This window comes from Lepisosteus oculatus, chromosome 28 (genome assembly GCF_040954835.1).
Source record: "Lepisosteus oculatus isolate fLepOcu1 chromosome 28, fLepOcu1.hap2, whole genome shotgun sequence".
Lineage (NCBI taxonomy): Eukaryota > Metazoa > Chordata > Actinopteri > Semionotiformes > Lepisosteidae > Lepisosteus > Lepisosteus oculatus.
In genome coordinates, this window is record NC_090723.1 from 5,439,173 (window position 1) to 5,461,385 (window position 22,213).

The 22,213-nt window shown below is 42.8% G+C and overlaps 2 protein-coding genes across 7 annotated transcripts in view; both read left to right on the forward strand.

Moving 5' to 3' along the window:
• znf385c (zinc finger protein 385C) overlaps positions 1 to 22,213 on the forward strand; it is a 171,999-nt gene that overhangs the window by 113,071 nt on the left and 36,715 nt on the right. The gene's annotated exons all lie outside the window — the stretch shown is intronic.
• Positions 12,748 to 21,115, forward strand: LOC107079293 (uncharacterized protein C17orf113-like). 3 transcript variants are annotated; one of them, XM_015362223.2, is made up of 3 exons: positions 12,748 to 13,354; positions 15,093 to 15,622; positions 16,118 to 21,115. In XM_015362223.2, the coding sequence occupies exons 2-3, from the start codon at positions 15,101 to 15,103 to the stop codon at positions 17,627 to 17,629; spliced, it is 2,034 nt and encodes a 677-aa protein (XP_015217709.1). In that variant the 5' UTR covers positions 12,748 to 13,354; positions 15,093 to 15,100; the 3' UTR covers positions 17,630 to 21,115. The 3 variants fall into 3 exon arrangements, with proteins under 3 accessions (XP_015217709.1, XP_069041644.1, XP_015217708.1); XM_069185543.1 differs by having other exon boundaries at positions 12,749 to 13,354; positions 14,985 to 15,256; XM_015362222.2 differs by having other exon boundaries at positions 12,751 to 13,354; positions 14,985 to 15,622.

Below are 22,213 nucleotides of genomic sequence, written 5' to 3' on the forward strand. Positions count from 1 at the left end.
GCCTGTAGCACTTGTAGCCTCGTGCAGGCCTACCACAGTCAATTTGCATAATGTTTCAGCCATTTCACTACACATTTGCTTCATTTTGCCACAGTGTGGATTGTGCGTTACACTGTATCTCGATGCGTTAGTTGTGGATTATCAGGCCTAAGGTTGGGCCAATGTGTTATTTCTGCTGGAAATGTGATTTCAATAGCAGCAGAAGTTGGCACTTTTGAGGCATGGGCGTATTAACGTTTCCTTTTGAAACTATACTGTCTTATAGTTGCCCTTTAAGAGTTTTCGCAGGTATCCTTTTTCACAGGGCAATCAATGCTATAGACTTTAAAAGGCATCATTGAGCATGAGCTAAAACTGTCCCCATCAAGAAGTAGTAGATGCCAAAAATACAGTGTAAGAAACTGAGATATTCAGGGTATCCTAGTGTGTAGAAATGACAAGGAACACATTTCCAGGTTAAGGAGAGAGTTAAGAGCAGGGTATGGCAACACTACAGAAAACAAAACTATCCTGTGACTTGTCTTCTGGGTGGAACAGGTGGAATGAAATGGCCTAAGACTGTTCAATGTCATGCAGTGCTGTGATTGAACAAAGATAATATACCCATAATCCTCATATCCTTTAGAAATAATTGGCCTCCTGGTGAATTCCCTTAATGCTTTGCTTATATTGGCTGAGGCATGGCTTTAGCCATATTCAAAAGATGAGCATCTCAGCTTCTAGCAGCAGATATAGTGCTTCTGAACCACTGCTGTCGGATACAGGAGGCATTTTTTCTCCTCGCTGCTGAATGTTTAGTTGCCGTTTGTAAACAGTCTCTTAAAAGACGTTAGTACCACAAGATTGGCCAGCAAATTTCATTACTAACTCTGCATCGCTGGGTTTATTCCAAAGGCACTTCCAGTAACTTTTGGCACTGCTGGGCGTCTGCAGACTTGCTTTCTTGGCGTGAGCCACTCTCTCTGGGGCTGGGTTAGTGATGTTGCATGTTGTCTGCACAGCCACACATCGGGTCTGGGGTGTCTGGAAGACAAACAGTAGAATCAGTTCCGTTTGTCTGCTTCAAGAACAACGCAGTAGGTTTGAAACCCACACTGACACAATGCAGAAGAATGGTGAAACGCAGACCAAAGGACACAAGTGGAAACAAATCAAAGTGTGTTTAAAACTGAGAGCGGGAGATACTTCTTTTCCCAAAGGGTTGTGGGAGTGTGGAACGGGCCATCCAGCCATGATGTTGAAGCCCCAGACCCTGGCTTCCTTCGAGAAATGTCTTGATGAGATCCTGGGATCAATTAGCAACCAAATTAAGTGTCCTCCTCTTGGTTATAACAGTTCTAAAGAACATAAGAAACCGACTTCCTTCTTAGGCTGTTGAAGAGGACATGATTAAAAAATAAGGATATTGCCCACTCTTTTTGTTTTAGCCAAGTCTGTGATGCTGTGGCCCCCTGTTCGCCAAGACGCCATCATTTCCTCTCCTTAGCTGAATTCTCAGTTTGTCTTGATGGGCTTCACGGTTCATTTTCATGAGGTGTTCTGTGTGTTGTTCACAGTCACCCGCGGGGCAAGGAGCCGAGCCCTCTGTATAGCTGCTTTTCTTGCCGTGGGAGTGACAAAGGCCACTGTGCAAGCGCTTGACTGCACCCAGCGAAACGCCTTGAGAAAGTGGTGAGAAACGATCACTAACAGACGGCACTACGCTTCATCTCCTCTGCGAGAGTCGCCGCCGCGTGAATCAGCTCTCCTGCTTCTGACGGCTGTGGAAATTAATAACGACCTTGCCATGAAGAGACGGCTGAACAATCAATTAGACTTTCTGAAGCAACAGAAAGTCCCAACTATTAAAAAAAAAAATGTTTAATGGAATTCAGTACTCGCCCCCCAGAAAGGCTAGTTTCCTAGCACAAGATGTATTCACATAGGGATCCCCACCTCTATCTGGAGCGTGTTGCGCTGACAGCATGACAAATCAGAGCCTTCACTTGAGAGAGGATAAGGGTTGCCTCCTTACCTTACCTGAGCAGCGCTCCTCCAGTTGGTGCTAACTCTCCTGCCAGGCACTGTGGGGCTCTCTGTCCCTCGAAAAGGTGACCGGCCCCAACATGATGAAAAGTGCTGAAACTGTGTATCTCCAGGTCTTCCTCCTCCCCCGTGCCGGTATGGTAAGCCAATGGCCATTTCAGACTTGGAGCATATCCAAATTTAGTTTTTAAAAGAAGGGAATTGTGTAGTTCGGGATGCTGGTCCCTGATCCAGCTCTGCGCAGGCCTCCTAGCCCCACGCTTGACTTCATCCCTCGGGGGCACAGTCAGGACGGGTTAGTCAGAACTGCGTGAACGTGCGTAACCGCTGCCCTCCGTTACCATGACACCGCGCGGATGACGGGGGAGAGAAGACGGAGACCGCCACATGCCCTGTCTCCCCTCTTTAGATTTCCTGTCTGAAAATGGCCACAAACCTTGTGCAGCCCAGACAGAGCAGAAGGAAGGCACAACCATCTGCCTTAGCACACAAGTTTCACTCCAGTGGAGCCTGCTGTTGACAGCACCGCTTCTCTAACCCCCGATATATTAAAAACCGATCTGCTGATGCACGTGTACGGTGCAGTTGAAATATATGGAAACCATGAACAAGTAAAAGCTCGAGTACACCACAGAGAATTGGTGCCACCTGATTCTAAAAGCAGTTCCAAGGGTGTCGGGGTGAGATGTTGTGATACTTTATATTACAGTAATTTATTACTTTACTCCACTAGGTTTTGTAGGTCTTCAAAAACCACCAGTAGCTTCATATCAGTGCAACAGGCATATATTCATCCAGTAAGGCCTGAGGTTTTGTGCTGTTGACTTAAAAAAATGTCGAAAGCCTGTATGTCTTTTTCCTTGTGAGGATTTGATGGCAACAGAAGCCTTTGGGATCCCCAGATGATGGACTTGGGGTGCCCATGCAAGAGCCACTCTGAATAGTGTAATTGCCAGGAGACTCCAGTGTAAGCAGCAAGCTTTTGCCTTTAAACTCCAGCATATTTATCTAAGACTACTATACCTTATTTGTGTTCTCCTTGCTTCACAAATGGCATTTAACAGAAAAAACGGACACAAATAGACAATACAGGGGCATTTTAAAAATGCCTTCCTCATGGGAGGGGAGCACTGGAGCAGACTTGTTGTTCTTGCTGGAATCTCACGCAGACCCGTGACTTTGTGGGAGACGGGGAAAAAAACTTCTTTTTTTTGAAGCCGTCCAGCTCTTTTTTTTTTTTTTGTGTGTGTAGCAGGGATGTGTTGGAACCCCCAGGAAGGTGCACTGTGCGTCCTTTGCTCTGTTTGCTCTGCTCGGAATGGAACGGAGATAAAAATCACATCTTCTTAACTAGAATTTCTGCCTGAACAAGCAGCCAACTGTTTCTTTTGAAGAAATGTCACTGTGCCAGTGGCTTTTTCTTTCAGCCTAGAATTGCCTTTCCCAGTTCTTTGATTTCTAAATGCATAAAAACCTTCTGCCTATGGGGTGAATGCTGGCCTTGTGCAATTGTGAAACCAATGAGGGAGAAGTTCAGTACAGGGCTGATTTATAAAGCACTGCCTTCCCAGTAGGCATGTAAAAGAGGATGCATAATAAAGAGCAAGGTTCATCAAATATTACCAAAAGTATATCAATAATAATAATAATTTTATTTCTATGTACTTCTCCACAAACTCAAAGCTCTGTATATCAGCACGTGCATGCTGCTGAAAAGGGAGCACTTTCAATTGGCCTGATAAAACAAAGAGTGAAATGAAATTCTCATATAAAAAGGGGGAACTTTAAGGGGGGACTGCACCCCCAGTTTCAGAGGGTGGTTATTAAATCGTGGTAATAAAATTAATTGACAGTATCACAATTTTCAAAACTGCAAAGTGTACAACGTTCACAACGTGAACTTGGTGAAAGTACTGTTTGGTGGCAGGCAAACCGCTGTTCTCCCCAGAATTGTGATGTGAAAGCCACCCTTCCTGCTCACTAGTCACTCTAAGCACATGAGAATCATGGTCTCCTAACAACGTGTATTTTAGTTGGTTGGCATGTCACTCTTTTTTTTACTACTTTAAAAGTATCTAATAAACATGTTTCCTGAAAATATTTACTATGAATGTAGTAGTAGAATTTGCTTGGTCTAAAGCATGCTTACAATGAAATTCAGTCACTTCCACGTCACCAGAAGTTTTGATGCCTCATTTTGAATTGCATACATTGACGGCACTATGTCATACTATGTGCATACGTTGAAACTTCATCTCTTCTGTGATGTAAATTGGAGGTCATACGCACCACCGTATACTTGGTAGTTTCATTGTTGGTTGAAATGCATTTATCATTCCTGATTCAAACAGCTGTACAAATCCATGCACTGTCCATTTCAAACCACTCTGTAAGTCCTGCTTTAGCTACTTTGGGTGGTAAAAATCTAATTTCAGCAGGGTGGAATGTGAGATAGAGAAATGTACATCCCTTGCAGGGCTAAGTTATTTCCAAGTAGTAATGCATTATAGTTTCAATTAACTTATGTAAGGGATTACATTTTTAATTAAGAAGGGGGAAAATGTTTTTAATAGGCGAGGTGTAATTGCTGGAGGCCCTGGCGTAAAGACTGGATTGAGAACTGCAAATGATTGCTTTTTAAAGATTTGAAGAAGCAATGCTTCGCACAAGAAAGCACTGGCTATGATCCATCACATTTGAAAAGTTACTTTGCCCAACACCATATATAGGCATGGCAAAGGCATGACAGCACAATGTCTCAGCAGTGCACTTAAGAGATTTGCACATTACTGCTTTTGCTCCCCAGCATGCCTTAAAAACCTGAGCACATACGGTATCATACCACTTTAAAAAATAATGGAAACACCGGTAGCAGGATTTGCAACACAGTAGAAAGATTGCATTGAAGATAAGATCTAAACTGCTGACCCCTGTGCATTTACTGGCAATGCAACATTTTTTTAATACAAGTGTTTAGCGGGCACAGTCAGTGATTTGGAACTGGCATGTGTGGGACAGATCTGAGCTGCAGAGTTCAAGTGCACATCCAGGCTGGTACACTAAATAACTGTTCCAAATAGCTGTGACAGCACTGTGTGCTACGAGTCTGTTCCATTTGCAGAAAAGCAGGGAGAGTGCTGGGCTTGTGTTGTGTCTGGGGGCTGGGAACAGTGATCATTCCTCGTGTCTGTGTCAGTGTTCAAAAGCAAACCGTGGGATCTGAAGAACCTATGAGCTGTATTAATTAGAGCAGAGCACCAGTGATGTTTCCTGTTATCGAACCAGGGACAGTATACTCCACAAAGAGTTGCACAGGGTTTAGGAAGGTCTAGAATGTGTGCCACTCGGAGAGTGCCCCCACAGCTGTTCTCTCTGATGGGGGGCAGCAATTCTGTAATTGATTTGAAGACAACCTGATTTCCCTGACCCCCTGCTTCAGTGTTTTAATGAGCAGCCTCTTTCCGGTCTCTCCATTACAGCGGCACTGTGCTGTACTGAGAACTCAGGGAGGGAGGGAGTGACGGACAGGTGCTTCCCAAAACAGCCACACCTGCGCTCCTGTAGGGTTTTCCTGGCCTGCTTTTCTCCCTTTTGTTTTCAAAGCTGTAAACCTAAATGCGAAAGCTTGTTTTTGCGTAACATGTATATTTGAACTTTGAGGTTAATTCTCCACATTCAGTTCCGTGATCTTTTTGACCAGCCTGGGAGAAAGACATTTTTAAGGTGTGGTAGCCAATGTCACTGTTTTGATAATCCTAATTATTTGTGCACTTGCAGTCTGAATATATTTTCAAGAATCAAAATAATTCATCTTGAAGTTTGGTTTCAGGACAAGTATTCTAATATGTATATGCAACTTCCACCTTTGAATTTCTGTTCTCTAATGAATTTGGAGGGAGGAGGGCTACAAAAACTCCCCAGTAAGAAAAATCAACGTGTGTTCTCTTCCAACACAGAGATGACACTTCTAGCATTTTGTTGTGAAAGTGATTTACCGTGTCCTACTTCGCCTGCCCAGAAATTTACACAGTATTTTCCCATGGTATATTCCAACTTGGAATTTTCTTTTACATGTTTTTTCTTTTCTGTGCCATGACTTTGTCATTTTTGTCTGTGCTTTAGTAAATGTTGGCCATGACCTGCCACAGTGAAGGGCACACTGGTCTTTGATAGGTGGGGACAGAGCTTTGCTGAGTTACGCCAAACCTCACTTCCGACACTGAACCCCTTAAGTGAAAGGGATTGGCTCATGACACGTCATTCCCATCCCGTCATTGAAATAAACATGGGATCGCTGGCTGTTGTTTTATATATACCCGCCAATCCGACTTCATGGCGGCATGCCCTCTGGGGAGGACGGGGCATTTGGACGTGCTTCTGTGATGCAGAGCCGTTCGAGGGCATTGGCAAAATTCAGCTCCCTTCTCACTGACGTCCCTGCAAGCCTGCAGGCGCCCAGGACGTCACAGGAGTCAGTGTCTGCTGGTCCAGTCTGATCAGTCCCAGTCCTGCCCCACTGGTGCTTGGGGAGTCTTGTCACTGGCCAGCAGTGACCATGACAGGCTCCAGCTGGGAGCATCTGCATCAGCGTCATCTTTCACTGTTAAGCCACCTTGGGAGCCTCTGGGTGCTTGTTGCAATACACCCTGTGTTTCCTTTAGTGGCATTTTTCCCACTGATTGGCAAATAAATTGGGAACTAGGGAACCCGCCCTGAAATGGAGTACAATTTCTGATTCTGCTCCAGTGAAACACGCTATAAGTTTCACCACACTATCAGACATGTCAGACTGACAGAACGTCTTCACAGAGTCTCACCCCGTACCTTAATGCTTCTGTACCTATCTAAACAAATTACAGTCTCTGCCTGTTCTTACTGGGTTGTTTTTATAAAAGCAAAAGATCGTGACCCTTTTATTTGCTGAATTTTAATTGACAGAGCCCGACTCCGAATGTGACAACCAGCTCAGAAACTCGTCTTGTCTTCCAGACCCAAGGCACCATGTGACCTTTCAGTTACAACATTCTGCTGCAAGTTCCACCTTTCATCCTAGCAGAGATGGCAGCCTGAAAGCCTTTATGGCCACAGACAGAGTTTATATACAGTAGTAGTGTTCAGTGAGGTGTCTTGCTAAAGACAGGAACAAACCAATTTCTAAACAGATTTTAGAGGCAATAATCACAAGGATTTACTGTAATTAAGGGATGGTGTGATGGGCAGAGATGTCCGGGGATTTAAGGGAGATATTCATCCCACACAGAAGCTGAAATAAATTAAAAGTTTTCCTGTCTGTAGCAACAGCATTAACATTGGCTGCCCTGAGGAGCCCGGTCTTTTGCTTACTGTGAAGAACCACAGGCTGTACTGCCGAGTTTAATCCGAGTGCACGTCTGCTTGATATTACAGCTGAATGGATCCTTCATATCATATTCGGTGAACCTCTCAGTCCTTCTTCACAATTCCACTTCAAATGAAGTATAAAGCTTGAAACTCACAATCTTGTCCAGGAAGCGGACCTACCATGGTAAAGGTGTTATTTATATATATGGCATGTCTCAAAATTAAATTGGGATGCGACTGGGAAATGGGAGCACAACCTGTTTGTTTGTGCGTGTGAAACAGAGGGTGCGAGAGACTGTGTATGTCTGTCAGCTGGAGAGCTGGAGCTCTTGGTTATGTGGGTTTAACTGCGCGTTTCTAATTGAGCTAGAGAGGGTTATAATTTATGCCATTAAAAATAGAAATGACTAAACTCCTTGAGATCTTTTTCGATTTTGTTTTCAAAGAAAATTCCAGACAGGGTTGCGGGCACGATTGGATTGTGCACCGTGTGTTTGGACAAAGTGAAACATATTGGCCTGTGGCACTGTGACCTCCGCCAAGTTCCTCTGAATTGCAACAGGACTGGCAACCACCTGGGTGGTTGTGTTACCGACCCGTTATTGGGAATGAACTAACGCCCACTTTCTGCGACAGTCTGAAGCTTCAAGTGTTAAACCACTGCTTTTGTATCATGGAATCCCTTCCTGATGTTGGACTCGATCGGAGACAGGTTCTCCTCATTGTTTACCTATGTGAAGATTGTTTTCAATATACGGACAAATGTTAATGTAAAAATGCTCTGCAATTTTCTGTAGTAAATTATTTAAGGACTCGAATTCGCAGTGTACATGGATTTTTCTGCAGGAATGGCAGTGCACAATGGGGATTCCTTTGGAAAGGACTGAAATGGAGTCGTCCTGGGTTAAATACAAATCACATACAAATGTAGCTTAATCTGAAACCCTGTTCCAGTGACCTCCGTCTTATTTCCTATCTGTATATTAAATCTCTTTTCTCATTTCTCCAGTAAGTACCATGCTTTGATGGTTAACGACACTTCACTGGGTTTCAATTGCAGGAACAATCTTCTTCAAATATTTGAGCTGGCCTTTTTGAAAGAGCATTTGTTCAATTCAGCAAACATTCTGTGCCTTCAGCTACACGGGTCAAAGCATTCTTGAAGGAACAGTCTTTTGAATCATTCAGGGCCTTTATACTGTACATTTAACTAGCTTCGGTCAGCTTCGATTGCTTGAAGGTTGAGTTAAAATTGTGGCATTGTATCCAGTAATGTGCACTTGTCTTTAATGCTGCTGGAAATGAGAAGTACAGTGTTTAGTCATTTTCTCAGCTTCTAGGTTCCAGAGGCTTTGTTAAAACAGGGCTTGAACTCATTGAACGTGTTACAATATAAGGTCAGTTGTTCATGCATTCACATCCTGCTTGAACATCAGCTGTCGTACTGTTTAATCAACAAAGGGCATCAATTGCTTGCCCTCTAGCCTGCCTTGAAGGTGTGTTTCCTTTTTCGGTGAAAGGGCATTGTGCTCTTGAAAAAAAACAAGCAGACCAATGCTTCTCAAAGTGGTATAAAATAGCTGTGTACAGAGCAAAGGCTAATCGCAATCAGCCATTCACAGCTTTCATAAATCCAGAGTCAAGAGGACCTTTCATGCGTGAGAATGGAGACCTTCCTTCTACAGTAGATAGTCTAATGGGAATTCTGATTTGTGGAGGGTGAAGGTTCAAGACAGTGGGACTTAAATCCGACAGCCACTGAAGACATGGGAAGATGCCCTGCAGAACGATTCTGTAAAATGTAGTTGAATTAAGTAGTTCAGAGCCCAGCGGAGAACAATCTAGAGGCGAAAGTCACCCCAAAGGAGCTGTATCTTTGGGCATCTACTGTTTTGAAATGATGTTAGAGGTGGTAAATAAGAACTTCCAGCCCCTAAAGTAAACAAAAGCTTTTCATTTCTTGTCTAGTCACAAGAATCTCTTTACCGTGTAGTCCACAAACTATGGACTGTGTAATTCCTCAAACTGTTTCTGTCTGTAACCTTTTCTAAAAATATTACTATTAAACATCAAAAAACAGCACTGTCCAATGGCGACAAGAACCGTAATGATCAGGAGTGTTCATTCTTTTGTAATGGACAGGAGAGATTTCCCATGGATTTGTCTCTGACCTCCTAGTTGGGGAAAAAAATGGTTAGAAAAAATGTTTTGATCTTGGATCAGTGAGCCGCGTGTGGTGCAACACGTGCCGTGAACATGTCATCTTGTCAGGTAGTGTCAGCAGCCTGTCTCTTGACCACATCATTTTTAATGTACATGTATATTTGTGTGATTCAATGTAATCTTCCCATTTGAAAAGAACATAGCTCAGCTATTCTGCCGATCATCCAGATAGAGCAGTCCCAGTGTGCAACACCATTCTGCGCCACTGCAATATTGACAATAAAATAGCCACTCTGCCAGAAAACAGTGTCTGAACTGTCTGGGAAATAAAGTGGGATTTCCGAGCATTTGTTTCCAGGTGGGCTGCAGATTTTATCCCTCGGCCCGAATTTGACCCGTTTAAGAATATCTAAGAAAATAAAATCGGCTTCTTCTAATTCATTCAGTGTAAATGAATGTCGCCGTTCTGACAGAACAGAAGTACTGATGTGATGGGTAGCTGTCCTGGCACCAGACCTTCTGATCTGAGAGGCAGGCATGTACACAGATTACAGCCAGTAACGAAAAGACATTGAATTCTGTTGATCACTGGACTGTGAGTGTTTCAGAGGTTCCGAGCCACAGAACCCCCACTCCTGCAGTGTACTGTTCCATTTGGACCCCCTGATACTCTAAGAGCTTCCCATTACTACTGTAAGTATTTTAACCGAAAGCTCAGTGGAACAAAAACCAACAAGTGCATTGTGGGAAACTCTGGGTCAGCCAGAACCACAGAGTATACAGTATCAGGTGTTGTGGTAAGCCGTAAAGATGTGAATGAGATGGAATGGGATGTGCTCTTTCATTTGACATTCCCATTTTCCCTTTCATGGACTCCTTGAGAGAATTTCATTCTCCAGCTGACATTATTGATTCTGGCAGATTTGCAATGGTGAACACCGAATCCCCTGAGGCCGTGTTTGTAAAATAAATAAAGATCCCAAATCATACACTCTAGCTCCCTGAAAGCTGTCTTTCAGAGCTCAGCCAGCGAAGTCTTGACTTAGAGGAGACTGAGAGGATTTGATTTTAGTATTTGAAAATCTTTAAAAAGGCTCTGCCAAGGTCAACCCAGAGGACGAATGTGGGGACAGAGGTTGAAATGTGGACTTATGACGAAGGCTGTGAGGGTCTGCAATAAACAGAACAGCCAGGTTATTGATGCTGACTCTCTGGACCCCTGGGTTAAAAAAGAAACAAACCAATGAATGGTCTCCTCTCATTTGGTCTAAAATGAATGAGAACTAACTCACACAGCCTGTGCTGGAAAAAGCAGCTCAAAGCCAACAGATGTTGTCTGTGTGTATATATTGTTTTCCCTTTTCAACCACAGCTGCTTAGTTTTCATGTCCTGAGCTTAGTTACTGTGATTAAGAGCTCTTTTAATAAGCAGCAGTAGTAGACAGGAAAAGGAGAGACGTAAAACTGTCAGGTTGCACAGTGCTCTATTCACCAAAATGACTGGCTCCTTATCTCTAGGAGTGCAGGAGTTCCTGGTCTATCTTTAGTAAGATTCACAATTATGGGTGTTAAAGATGTAGTTATTGAGACTACAGTCAGGGAATCTCCAGGTTGGAATTCTATAGCATGTTACGGCTTCAGTGCCACTGTGGAAATACAGATAAGAGCTCTTACCATTAAGCCAAATAGGCTTCATAAATAAATATGATATAAGCTGAAGGTAGAAGGTTTTATCGGTGTTATTGTGGGCAGATTTCTTTAAAACCTATTTGAAATTAAAGATTGTTTTAGTTATTCAACTTATTTTCTAAAAGTAGTTGACTTCTCAAAATGCATCCAGTTGCTCAAGTAGAGAACTGTGTGTGCTTTACCTTCACAACAGAAGCTCTCACCAACGCAGTGCATAAACCTCCATTTGGTGTATCTTCAGAAACGGAAATGTTACATTATATTCATCTCAGTCACGGTAATGATCTTACAGACATCCTAAGGGGAAGAAAATCTAGACTAGATGGTCTGCAGAAGTTGGCATGAATGCACTGTATATGCAAACATGCATGACATACTATACTATATCAGAGTAACAGCATATATTTTTATGCTACTGGTAGTCTACAATTAAACTTACAATTCTTACTTCATTATCAGTGTTTATTTTATTTGCTTACCTGCCTATGACAGTATCGGTTGGAACATTTTTTTTATTGAGTTGAACAAGAGTGGTCCTCAGTATTGCCCCTTCCCATTCCATTACTAGGACTGGGTACCTTCCAATAAATGACAGATTTAATCCTTCAGTGCTTAATTAACCCACTTAATTAAGGATGAGCCGGAGCAAAGAGCTGGAATGGATTGCAGTGCAGTGGAAGAGTCGAGGCTGACTGTCCCTGGAGTTTGAATGTAACAGCAGAACATCAGCAGATTCCTGTTGTGCACAAAGAGTGGTTGTGCTGGATCACCGTGCTTTGTAATGTACAGTAATCTGAAGAATCCAAATAATTTCTTTCTGTCTTGTGTGAATGACAGGGAGATGTAAGGCAGAATAACCCGTGTTTGAACTAAAACCGAAAAGGAAGAAAACCAGTGTAGGGATTTCTTTTTCTTTAAGCACAGGTGGGCCGAAAGGCATTTCAATGAGACAGCTATACCAAGTGTGTTTCTTGCTTTTAAGTCTGTTGAGAATCTTGCTCTGTACTTTTGGTGCTATGAGGTCTTGGTTCTGTAAACAGTTGCATTGAATGGTATTACCTGACAATAAAGCAGCTCTAAGCAAGCCAGACAGGAGCTGTCAGCGTGTCCTCGCTTTTTTCGCGACGCAGAGAGCATTTCCTGCATGCAAGCGGCCTAATTTCAATTGTCACGCCGTTGACAGCCGGGGAAGACATCGGCGTAATGAGAAAGCCTGGGCCGTGCGTGTTTCTGCTTTCCTGGGAAATTAAAATAGCGCATACCGTTCATTTCGAATAGCATTCGTGTGGAGCTATCCTCGTACATTAACGCAGTTCTAATGAACTGTAATAAGAAGCTGTTACAATTATTAAATAGTGGGAGCACATACGTAGCAATGTCATGTAGTCATTTAAATGGCAAGCTCTTAAACGTGTGTTTATGTTGATGGATTATGGACGTCCGAAAGTATTATACTGTCTGCAAAATCAGTCTCACCGTATTTTTTTGGAAATTACATTTTAACTCTTTCTCCTTTAATAGCTTCGGGATTATGTTTAAGTCTCTTCTAGTAGTAATGGCGCAGTATACTCAGGGCGGTCTTTGCATGTCACCTTTAAATCATTAGTATTGTGATCCGCTAAGAACTGCGGGGTTGTTGGCGTTATTTCAAGCGACCTCTTAAACGCCGAGACCAAATGACGTGCTGAGTGGGTCAAGATGAAACTGTCCCCCGACTGTTTAGAAACAGGACATTTTAAGGGTGACTTATTTACGCAGGCAGGCTCCGTGGCGCTCCGGGGATTAAAAGGAAGGTCTTCGCTTGCGCGACAGCACTCGCCTTGCGGGGTTGTGGTGCGCTTTTTTTGAACGGCTGCCTTCACGAATTTCCCTTTTGCAGGGAGGTCTTCGGTTCCGACTGTAGACCTGGCTACTGTATGTGGCATCTCATCGTGTTTGAACTAGCCAGACAGCTACGCTTGCTTCCGCCGTTAGTGGCCGTGCCTGTTTGAGAAACCCCTCAGTGCCTCACAAGCAATGGCAAACAAAGATGGCGGCTCCCAGCGCTGCGCAGTAACGGTGTACTGCCTACAGATTATTGCTAGCAAAGTTTCTCAAATATCAACTTTTGTGCCATCGCCATAGACGTAGGAGAGAGGTACAGTCGTTTAAACTTAATAGTACCTATTAAGTTTAGTTCATGAACGTCTGATATCACATTTTGAGCCAGGAGAATATATTTTTTATTTCGAACTGAAATCAGGTTTGCGTAGCCAGAGATGCTTAACGGTTTTTACTTTTTTTTTAACCTTTACTAATAGGTGTGCATATGTGTATATTGTGGCATATTGTGGTGCCATTAAGATAAATAATGCCAATTACTTTTAAGCGTTTTACGTAGTTTTTAAAGTGGTAGATTTGCGTCTAGATCAATTTAGTGTTATATTTTTGTTGAGTGTGGTGTTTAAATCTACGGTCTTGCATTTAAAAGCCCCTAAAGCCCCCTTTTAATTATATTAAAACACAAACACACATAAATAGTTCTTAATGCGGTAACTTTACGGAAGCAGAAAGTGTGTTATGTGGTGATAAAAAGTTACGGTCAGGAAAAATGGCGAGTGGCACGGAGATTACATTTCCCAGACGTGAGTCTTAAGCGAAGTGTGAAGGGCACTCTTAACAGCATCTCCAGGAGATGGAAATCGAGAGAAGAAAAGAAGAATATTGCATAGACGTTTATTATTGTGGTGTATTACAAAAATGAAATAAATAGAGCGTGCAAATTGTGTAAATAATTGGTTACCATCAATTATGATACAGTACATCCTTTTGGAGTGGCGCAGTGTAGCGGGAGTAAATTGAATACACTTCATAATTGGTTTTGAGTAATAACTCATTTTTGTCGCCAGCATGGTATTTAATGGTTTGGAAAAGTCACTTTCCAGTTATAGTATTAGTCTTTTTATTAAAATCATTAGAATACCCCATTTTAGGTTTGGTTTGTTAATTGCCTGTTGTGTGTTGAAAGATTTTTTTAAAACTAGTTGCATTATGTCAGGCATCCAAGTAACACTGTATATTAACTGCAATTATTCAATTAAATTATTTTGTACACCTTTCAAAGATACTGACACTACTATTACAGTCAAGAGCTGTGAAGAGTGGTTGTTTACGGACGGCCCCGTTTTATGTCGCTAGTGTCCGTAGATGCAGGCCAGTGCTGTATTACGCAGAACTTGATCAAATTACTTGGCATTGGATCCACAAGGCACAGGATAGTCCAGTTCACCGTATAGTCTGCACTGGATGTAACCTTAAGTACTTCAGCCCATAGTTGCAAAATCTGCTTCAGAATACACTTGTCCTGCCTGATCATGTCTGATCATGTGATGATCGAGTGCTTTGGTGTTTCCTACAGAAGACTCTCAGATGAGGGGGGCCTTGGTTTCTTGAAGGTCTATTGCTGTCATCTGAGTCAGTCAAAAAATTAACATTGGATGAATCCAAATTAAGCTTTCTTTTTTGAATGGTAATAAAAAGTTTAGGAAGCTACTTTTTTGCATTGGGTGTGCTTACAGTACAGCAGTACAAAAGTCTAAATGTCGTGTCTCGAAGTTTGCTGGAAATCTGTACTCTAAAGGAGTCTGTTTTGCTGATGATAATCGTGCGTCTTACCAGCTACTTCATCACAGTAGTGTCTATTGGGTCTGTCCCTTTGGTTAACGGACATTGCTGTTATGTGTGTCTCCCCTAGTTCCTGACACCTCTCTTCTTTTCCCTCTCTCCAGTCTAGTCATGACGTGGTAGCTGAAAGCAGAGCTAAGGTGAATGTGTCCTTGTTTCTTGGAAGATGTTTTCAGTGCGGTGTCGGTAAATAACGCTGGCTCAAACCCCAGGGGCGGCGATGCCGAGGCCAGGGAAGAAGCCGGCGGGGGAGGCCTCCAACTCCAACAAGAAGTGCAAGCGCTACTTCAACGAGCAGTGGAAAGGGGAGTTTCCCTGGCTGGAGTTCGATTACGACAGGAAGCTGATGTTCTGCGTGGCGTGTCGCCGGGCGCTGGTGAGCAACAAGCACGGCAAGGCGGACAACGCCTTCACCGTGGGCACGGACAACTTTCAGCGGCACGCCCTGCTGCGCCACGTCACCTCCGGCGCCCACCGGCACGCCCTGGCGGCCGGCCGGGGGCAGAAGGTATGGGAGCCCCTCGGGCCCCAGAATGAACGCGACCTGAAGCCGCCGGTCAGGAGGCTGGTCAGCCCAGCCAAAATCGCCATCATGACCACGGTTTACTGCATGGCGAAGGAAGGCATTCCAGATTCAAAGCTTAGTTCGCTGCTGGAGCTCCAGAAGTACAACCTTTGCCAGTCTTTACTGGCTGGGGAATGCCATGATTATTACTCAGCTCACAGTATAAAGGAAATGCAGGTGTGTGTTTCATTTAACATAGAGTATTTTTGATAAGAAAAATCATGTGTGGCAGTCTTACGTTTGCTTCATTTTGGCTGCTGTTCTTAATCCTGTGCAGTGATAAAATGCTTCACTACATGTGTATATTTTTTATTGTTGTTTTTGAGCTAGGACTAGGTAGTTAATTTACAGGCAGCAGACTGAGTTATCACATACGCTAACCAAAGGGAACCCATTATAGTTCAGTGCAACAAAAAAACAATAGCGTAGACATTGTTTGATAGAGACTTAAATGAGTCCTGGTTGTCTGCAAAGCACTTCACGTTATTGGTACAACTTTATTATAGAAGAGCTCATAAATCTGATGACCTGGAATTTTTATTTTATGCTCAGGAAAGTTACCATTTTCCTTTGTGCCTCAGTAGTTCTTGAGTACAAGTAGTGAGAAATCTAACTTACTTTGTATTACTTAAAGCTAAACATTCTTCTTTTGTTTTTATTTAATGGATGTAGGAGGCAATTGTCAAGGTTCTTCATGATGAAGATAGCCGCAGAATGACTGATTCCCCATTTATTGGGCTCATTGTGAGAGGAGCTGTTGACCTTTTGGAAAATGAAAAGCTAGTTCTATTTGTGAGCACAGTGTCCCCCTTTGACCGACATGCCTCAGTTATGTTTCTCGGACTTTTTGACCTTCCAGATGGAGAAACCGAGACAGTCGTAGACAGGCTAGTAGAAATCTTCAGCACCTTTAGTGTTCCTCTTTCCAAGGTGTCTTGGCTTGCCTATGATGAACCAAGTTTGAGCACAAACAAAATCAGCAACGCTGTGTCCAGACTGAAACCTTTGTGTCCTCTTTTAAAACATTTTCCCTGGTTATCCTCGAATGACTGTCTTGCTCTGTCCGATATCATCAGGGATGTTGCCTACCTTAGAAAGTATGAAGAAACTGTAGATGCTGTCTTTCGTCTATTTTCCAGTTATGAGGATGACAACAACAGCTTGGAAGAGCTGGATAAGGTCCTGAAGTCCAGCAAGATTGACCTCAGGGACTGCAAGCCCGTTCAATGGGCATCAGTGTTGCCGGCAGTAGAGGCAATAAACTCATTGTGGCCCACACTGGTCCTGTTTCTGGAAGAGTTGGCTGGAAAATCTCCCTTGGCCTTAGGACTCTGCAAGGAGCTCAAAAAATTCAATTTTGTGGCCTTCACAAAAGTATTGATGGACGTTCTGCCCATCCTGCAGAGGCTCAGCGCGTTCTTCCGAGCTGAAGAGCTGAATTTGTCCGTCCTCAAGCCAGTCATATCGGCATCTCTGGCCTGCCTGAAGGCACTAAGGTCAGCCAGTGGGTGTCAGTTTCAGGAATTCCTCTGTGACATGAACGAGCACCCTCAGGAGGACTGCGAAAAGGGCGTCAGACTGTACTATAAAGGAGTGGAGATGACCAACTGCTCCCAGGAAGATGTACGAGCTTTTGGGCAGCTGAAAGATGCCTACCTGGGCACTCTTTGCAAGAGCCTGCAGGATAGACTACCGGAGGACATTGTGGAACTTGTGAATGCCTTCGTGGTGCTCTTCAGCCCCCAGTGCTACGTGCAGGCCTTGGTTGATGACATCAAGAGCTACGGGGCGACTGAGCTAAACCTGCTGCTAGATCAGTACGGGGGCCTGGTGAGCCAGGAGAGGGCGAGGACTGACTTCCCACTCTTCAAGCGCGTCGTCGTCAGCCTCGGCCACCTGTCTCTCCAGCAGCTCTGTGCTCAGCTGGTGTTCATTGACTCGGAGATGCGCGAGCTCTTTCCTGACTTTGCCACGCTGGCTTCTCTAGCCTCGGTGTTACCTGTACAGCCTGCAACATGTGAAAAGGTTTTCAGGGCCAAAGACCAAACCAAAAAACTCCTGACAGAAGAGGGCTTGTCCAATGTTGTTAAGATTGCAGTAGACGGCCCAACCATCAGTGAATTTGATTTTGAAGCTGCCATTGAACATTATGAAACCATTAAAGATAAGCAGAATGTTGTGTGATGAATTTGGTGCTTTTATTCACTTTTTATATTTTTGATTCTGGACTAAACCAAAAAAGGAGCAGCTTGCTGCCATTTCATTGTAACTTAATGGTAAAAGTTTCTGTACTTATTGTTGCCTTAAGCACTTGGTTCCTTGTTTTCCTTATTTATTATGTAGTGAAAGTTGTGAAAAGAGGGGTGAGATAACTTCACAGAATCAAGTCCATTATTTTCAAATAATGATGACAAAGAGAAGGCAGAACAAAATGTTGCATGTACCTTTAGGCTTGTCAACAAATAGCTGCTCATAAGGAGCAATTGAGTTACATCTCTTCAGGAGGATGCATCATATGCTTATGTGGCCTGAAGTATTTCCTGTTGTATTTTCATGTAAAGTGAAAGGTTAATGCAGAAGATCAGTAATGAGACTGTATAATACGGATAATAATATACATCAAGAAGCGGTGATAGTGTCCCAGGAGAATATATTCTAATCACATGGGTCATGTAGTTTGCAGTTTGAAGCACAACACAACAGGCAAAGGTAGTTGATGTATCTTTTTGAAATGGGGATGAGAGGATGGGAGTTTTCAGGTGTCCTGGGGTCACCAAATGGCATATGGGAACATTAAATGTTCTGAAAAAAGAAACCCCCAAATACCAAGTTTGGAACCCAGGTATTTAGGTATATATAGCATATAATGACAAAGAAGGATTCCCCAGCACTTTTTACAGCTAGTACCTCCTGCAACAAGTCATTTCAAGTCAGGATGGTGCCCCCCTTCCCCCATTCCTAACCTCCCCACCTCCCATCCAACAAATAACTTTCTAAATGTCATGGTGTTTGCTATAGCTTATCTCTTAACCTAGAAGATAAAACTAAGAAAATGAGACCTGATCAAACAGTTGTTTATTAAATACCAGTAAATATCAAAGACAGAATAATACTGAGGCTTGGATTTAATACAAAAAATGGAGCACTTGTCTTATTTATCGTCGGTCATGAAGCCGTCTCATTTAAACTAAATGCAATGTTCCTTTTTTCTTTTATTTTGCGCTGCAGTTCCAAGTCACTCAAAGGCTGTAATCATGAAAAATAATGTAATTGGGATAAGAATTGCAAGCTGTTCCAATAATTCTGAATATTTCCTTTGCTAAACCTGCTCCTAACTGCTGTAGATACCTTAGAAACTTTGTTCCACATTTTCAATGTAAATAGCTTTTTATCTTTTTTGTTTTTGAAAAGGCTACGTGTGCTGAAGGCCCATAAAACCAATAGCTATATAAGAGGAGCTAAGGATAGCTAAAATAAAATGAATGAATTCATCCCATGGGTCTTCAGAATACAAACAAGGTGTTGATAATCAGATTTTACCGGCAGCTCTTGCATCTGTAAAAACATTCCTAATCTGCTGTGTCGTGTCAGCAGCAGATCTTATTTGTTCTAAAAATGGATTTTTCCTCATGAACTGCTGAGGAGATAAACCATATAAGGTTCTGATTTAATCTTTTAGTTTTCACAGTTCCTTCACACTGTTTCTCAAGCGTTTCAATTTCACATCTAAAATAGCTTTACTTTTTAAGCACCATTTATCCCGGTTTAATCAAAGGCTTCAGTTTACATGGTGTAGCTCTGACTACATGCTGTTTTACTTACCAAACTTAAAGGGCTCCTGGGCCATTTTTTTCGAAGCCTTAATTTTCACAGTGTATCACTCGGTAGATTAAAAGATTTGTCTTTTTGTGAACTATTTTTCTTAAGCTTTTTACGGTTAAAAAGTCGATGGCTAGATTTCAATCCTGATTTTATCACACCTGAGAAGCCAAGCAAGGCTGTGTCAGGTCAGTCATGCTGACCTTGGAACTAAACAGGTTGCTACTGCAAGTATTGTATGTGAACCTGTAGGTGGCGATCTTCCCTCTTTGCCAGAATTTCCATGCCAATGTCCCTAGGTGTCTCTGCTAAATTCTACCCGGGGCTTGTTCAGTCTGGGTTTTCTAAAGAATGTTCCCCTTTAAGTCAATTTGCAAAATAATTTCTCACTTTGCCACCTAATCTGTTCTGTACTGGGGCTGCAGGCAAAGACTGTCTGCCTGTCTTGAATGCATTTCAGTGGTGGCTTAGGTGGTATAAATACAAGGACTTCTTCAAATGTTTTGTGAGACACAGCATAAGGTTACGCCACTGGACCCCCGTTTGAAGAAGGCAGTCGGAAAGCAACACACTTGTCTGCAAGTGATGAAAGGCTTAGGACCGCAGTAAGCGATGTACACCTGCTCTTTTGCCAAAACGTCCATACTGAGACACATGCCTTCTCATGTATGGGTATGAGTCACCTGAAAGTGAAATACATTCAAGTTATGAAAAGGTCCACAAGAAAACTGGAAATCTTGTGAAATAAGAGGTGCTTTAGTAATATTTGAAGTTTTCTTAATATGTGCACTTCAAAGACCATGGTCATATGACCAGATTGCCTGCATCTTGGAGAGCGACCCCGATGTGGCACCGGTTTCATGTTTAGCGTGCAGTTTGATTGGTACAGGCAACCAAAATCATCAACGACATGTCATTCGGTCCGAGTTTAGTTAAGTGCAGAAGCCTTCACAGCAGATTTCCACAGAGTGCTTTTGCAACATCAAGTGTCGCGTGTTGTGCTTCTGTGCGAACATGCACATCTGGCCGCTGTGAGCAGGGCGTGTGAAGTTTCAGATTTGTCCTCGGTTGCTTCCATCTTCTTCTCAAGGAATGAACAGAAAGCTCGGAGCTGGCAGAAGTAGTGTGGTGTACTGTTGTACCCCAGAGGGGTTAGGGGACAGTCAGTCAAGATCCAATAGAATTGTTAAGTTATACTTTTTGTGTATTGCAATTTCAAAATTGAAAAAATTGAGAATTATTTTTCCTCCTATTTTCAATTTCTAGTGAAATTGATCACAATATACGGATAGAGTACAGTTTCACATGATGTGGTCACAGGGTCTAGATTAATACTTGCTGGGCATTGCTCTGTCATACATGTTTTCTGTTGGCTCTCCACTCCCCACAGACTGGAACGGGCATAAAACAAATATTATTCAAGTTAAATTTACATGACATGACATCAGTATAATAGAAGGATGTTCCTTTTCTGAAGGTCGTTTCCATGTGCTTGTCTGACCAAAGCAAATTTTCAACAGATGATGGTACCTTGTAATGTTTGCCTATATTTCACATTGTCTTTTGGATATACTGTGCTATAGAGGTTCTGGGTTTGTCTTTGAGAGATTGGACAATTTCCTGTTCCTCATAGCAGTTGAGTTTGGCTCATTTTTTTCTGGCCTACAGTGCATAATTCTGTTTACATGGAAGTTTGAAAATCTGATTTGTGTTATGTTAAATGCTTTGAAGGATGCCTGTGCAGTGTGAGCAGGAGCTTTGTTGTTAATGACATGCTGTTCATTTCTGTTGCCTTTTTGATTTCTACTTTTGTATTGGCATATATTTAATTAAACTATCTTTTTTTAAAAAGCTGTGATTTAATACCTCTGATCCCAAGTGTACAGTATTGAATACTAATCTGTATTGATTAGTAAAAAAATGAGTTTGTCTACTCAAGGTGAAGAGCACAGTGTCCAAGGATTTTGCTACCTTTGATTAACAGCCAAATGATTTTATCCGAGAGCATAAATCCTAATTTGTTTTTATGTGTGCTTTCGGTGTGATGATGAGATGTATTCATGAAGGGTGCTCTAGATGCCAGTGACCTTACCCATGCTCCTTGATCAAAATGTCAAATTCACTCAAAGGTTTACAGAACCATAAGCGCTCTAATTGTGTCGGCATCGGTGCTAGTGCTGTGAGTCATTTTGTCGTTGCTTTATAGTTTCCTGTTTTTCTGCTTGCTACACCCTCCTCCCCCAATCATCTGGGGTGACTACTATGATCATGAAATCTCGCAGCTTGATTGTCTGTGCTTTCCTCTGAAACCTATGCTGTTGTGGAGAGATGCCTGATGCTTTTCAACCAGAAAGTAATGTGGGTGGGTGGTGTAGTGTGCACCCACAAATGTGCACGGGTTCTGCAGGATTTGCCATCGAGCTGCAGGCCGAGAATTCCTGCGGCCAGCTGGTCACCTCCTGCCTGACAGAATCCTTGCCACTGTCGGCCTCACTCAGCCTCAATCTGCAGAACGGGACTTATGACCTGCTCAAAGCTGTTCCTTCTACTGACCCCACCGCTTGGAATCCTCTTACTTTCATATCTCTTGAAGGGCTCATGTAAGAGGAACACACACCTGACGTTTTGTCTTTTCCTCATAAACCCCCATGTGTCACAGGACCATGGTCTTGATGAAAACATCCATTCAGAGGTCCGGTAAACATCCGAGGACGTGCAACACCTACTTACAGTCTATCTAGTTACTGTATGTATACAAAGCAGTGCTTGGTTGCCTTTGTTGAGCGCTTATATTTTTTCCAGACAGCTGTGAAATTAGATTGGTTACAAGGTCTCATCTCGGGATGCATTGAGATCTAGCTGTGTTTTTCCTCCAGACTGACAAGTGCATGTGCAATTGTTTAAAATAGCATTGCCGGAATGGAGGTCAGATTAAATAGTTTGGGGATC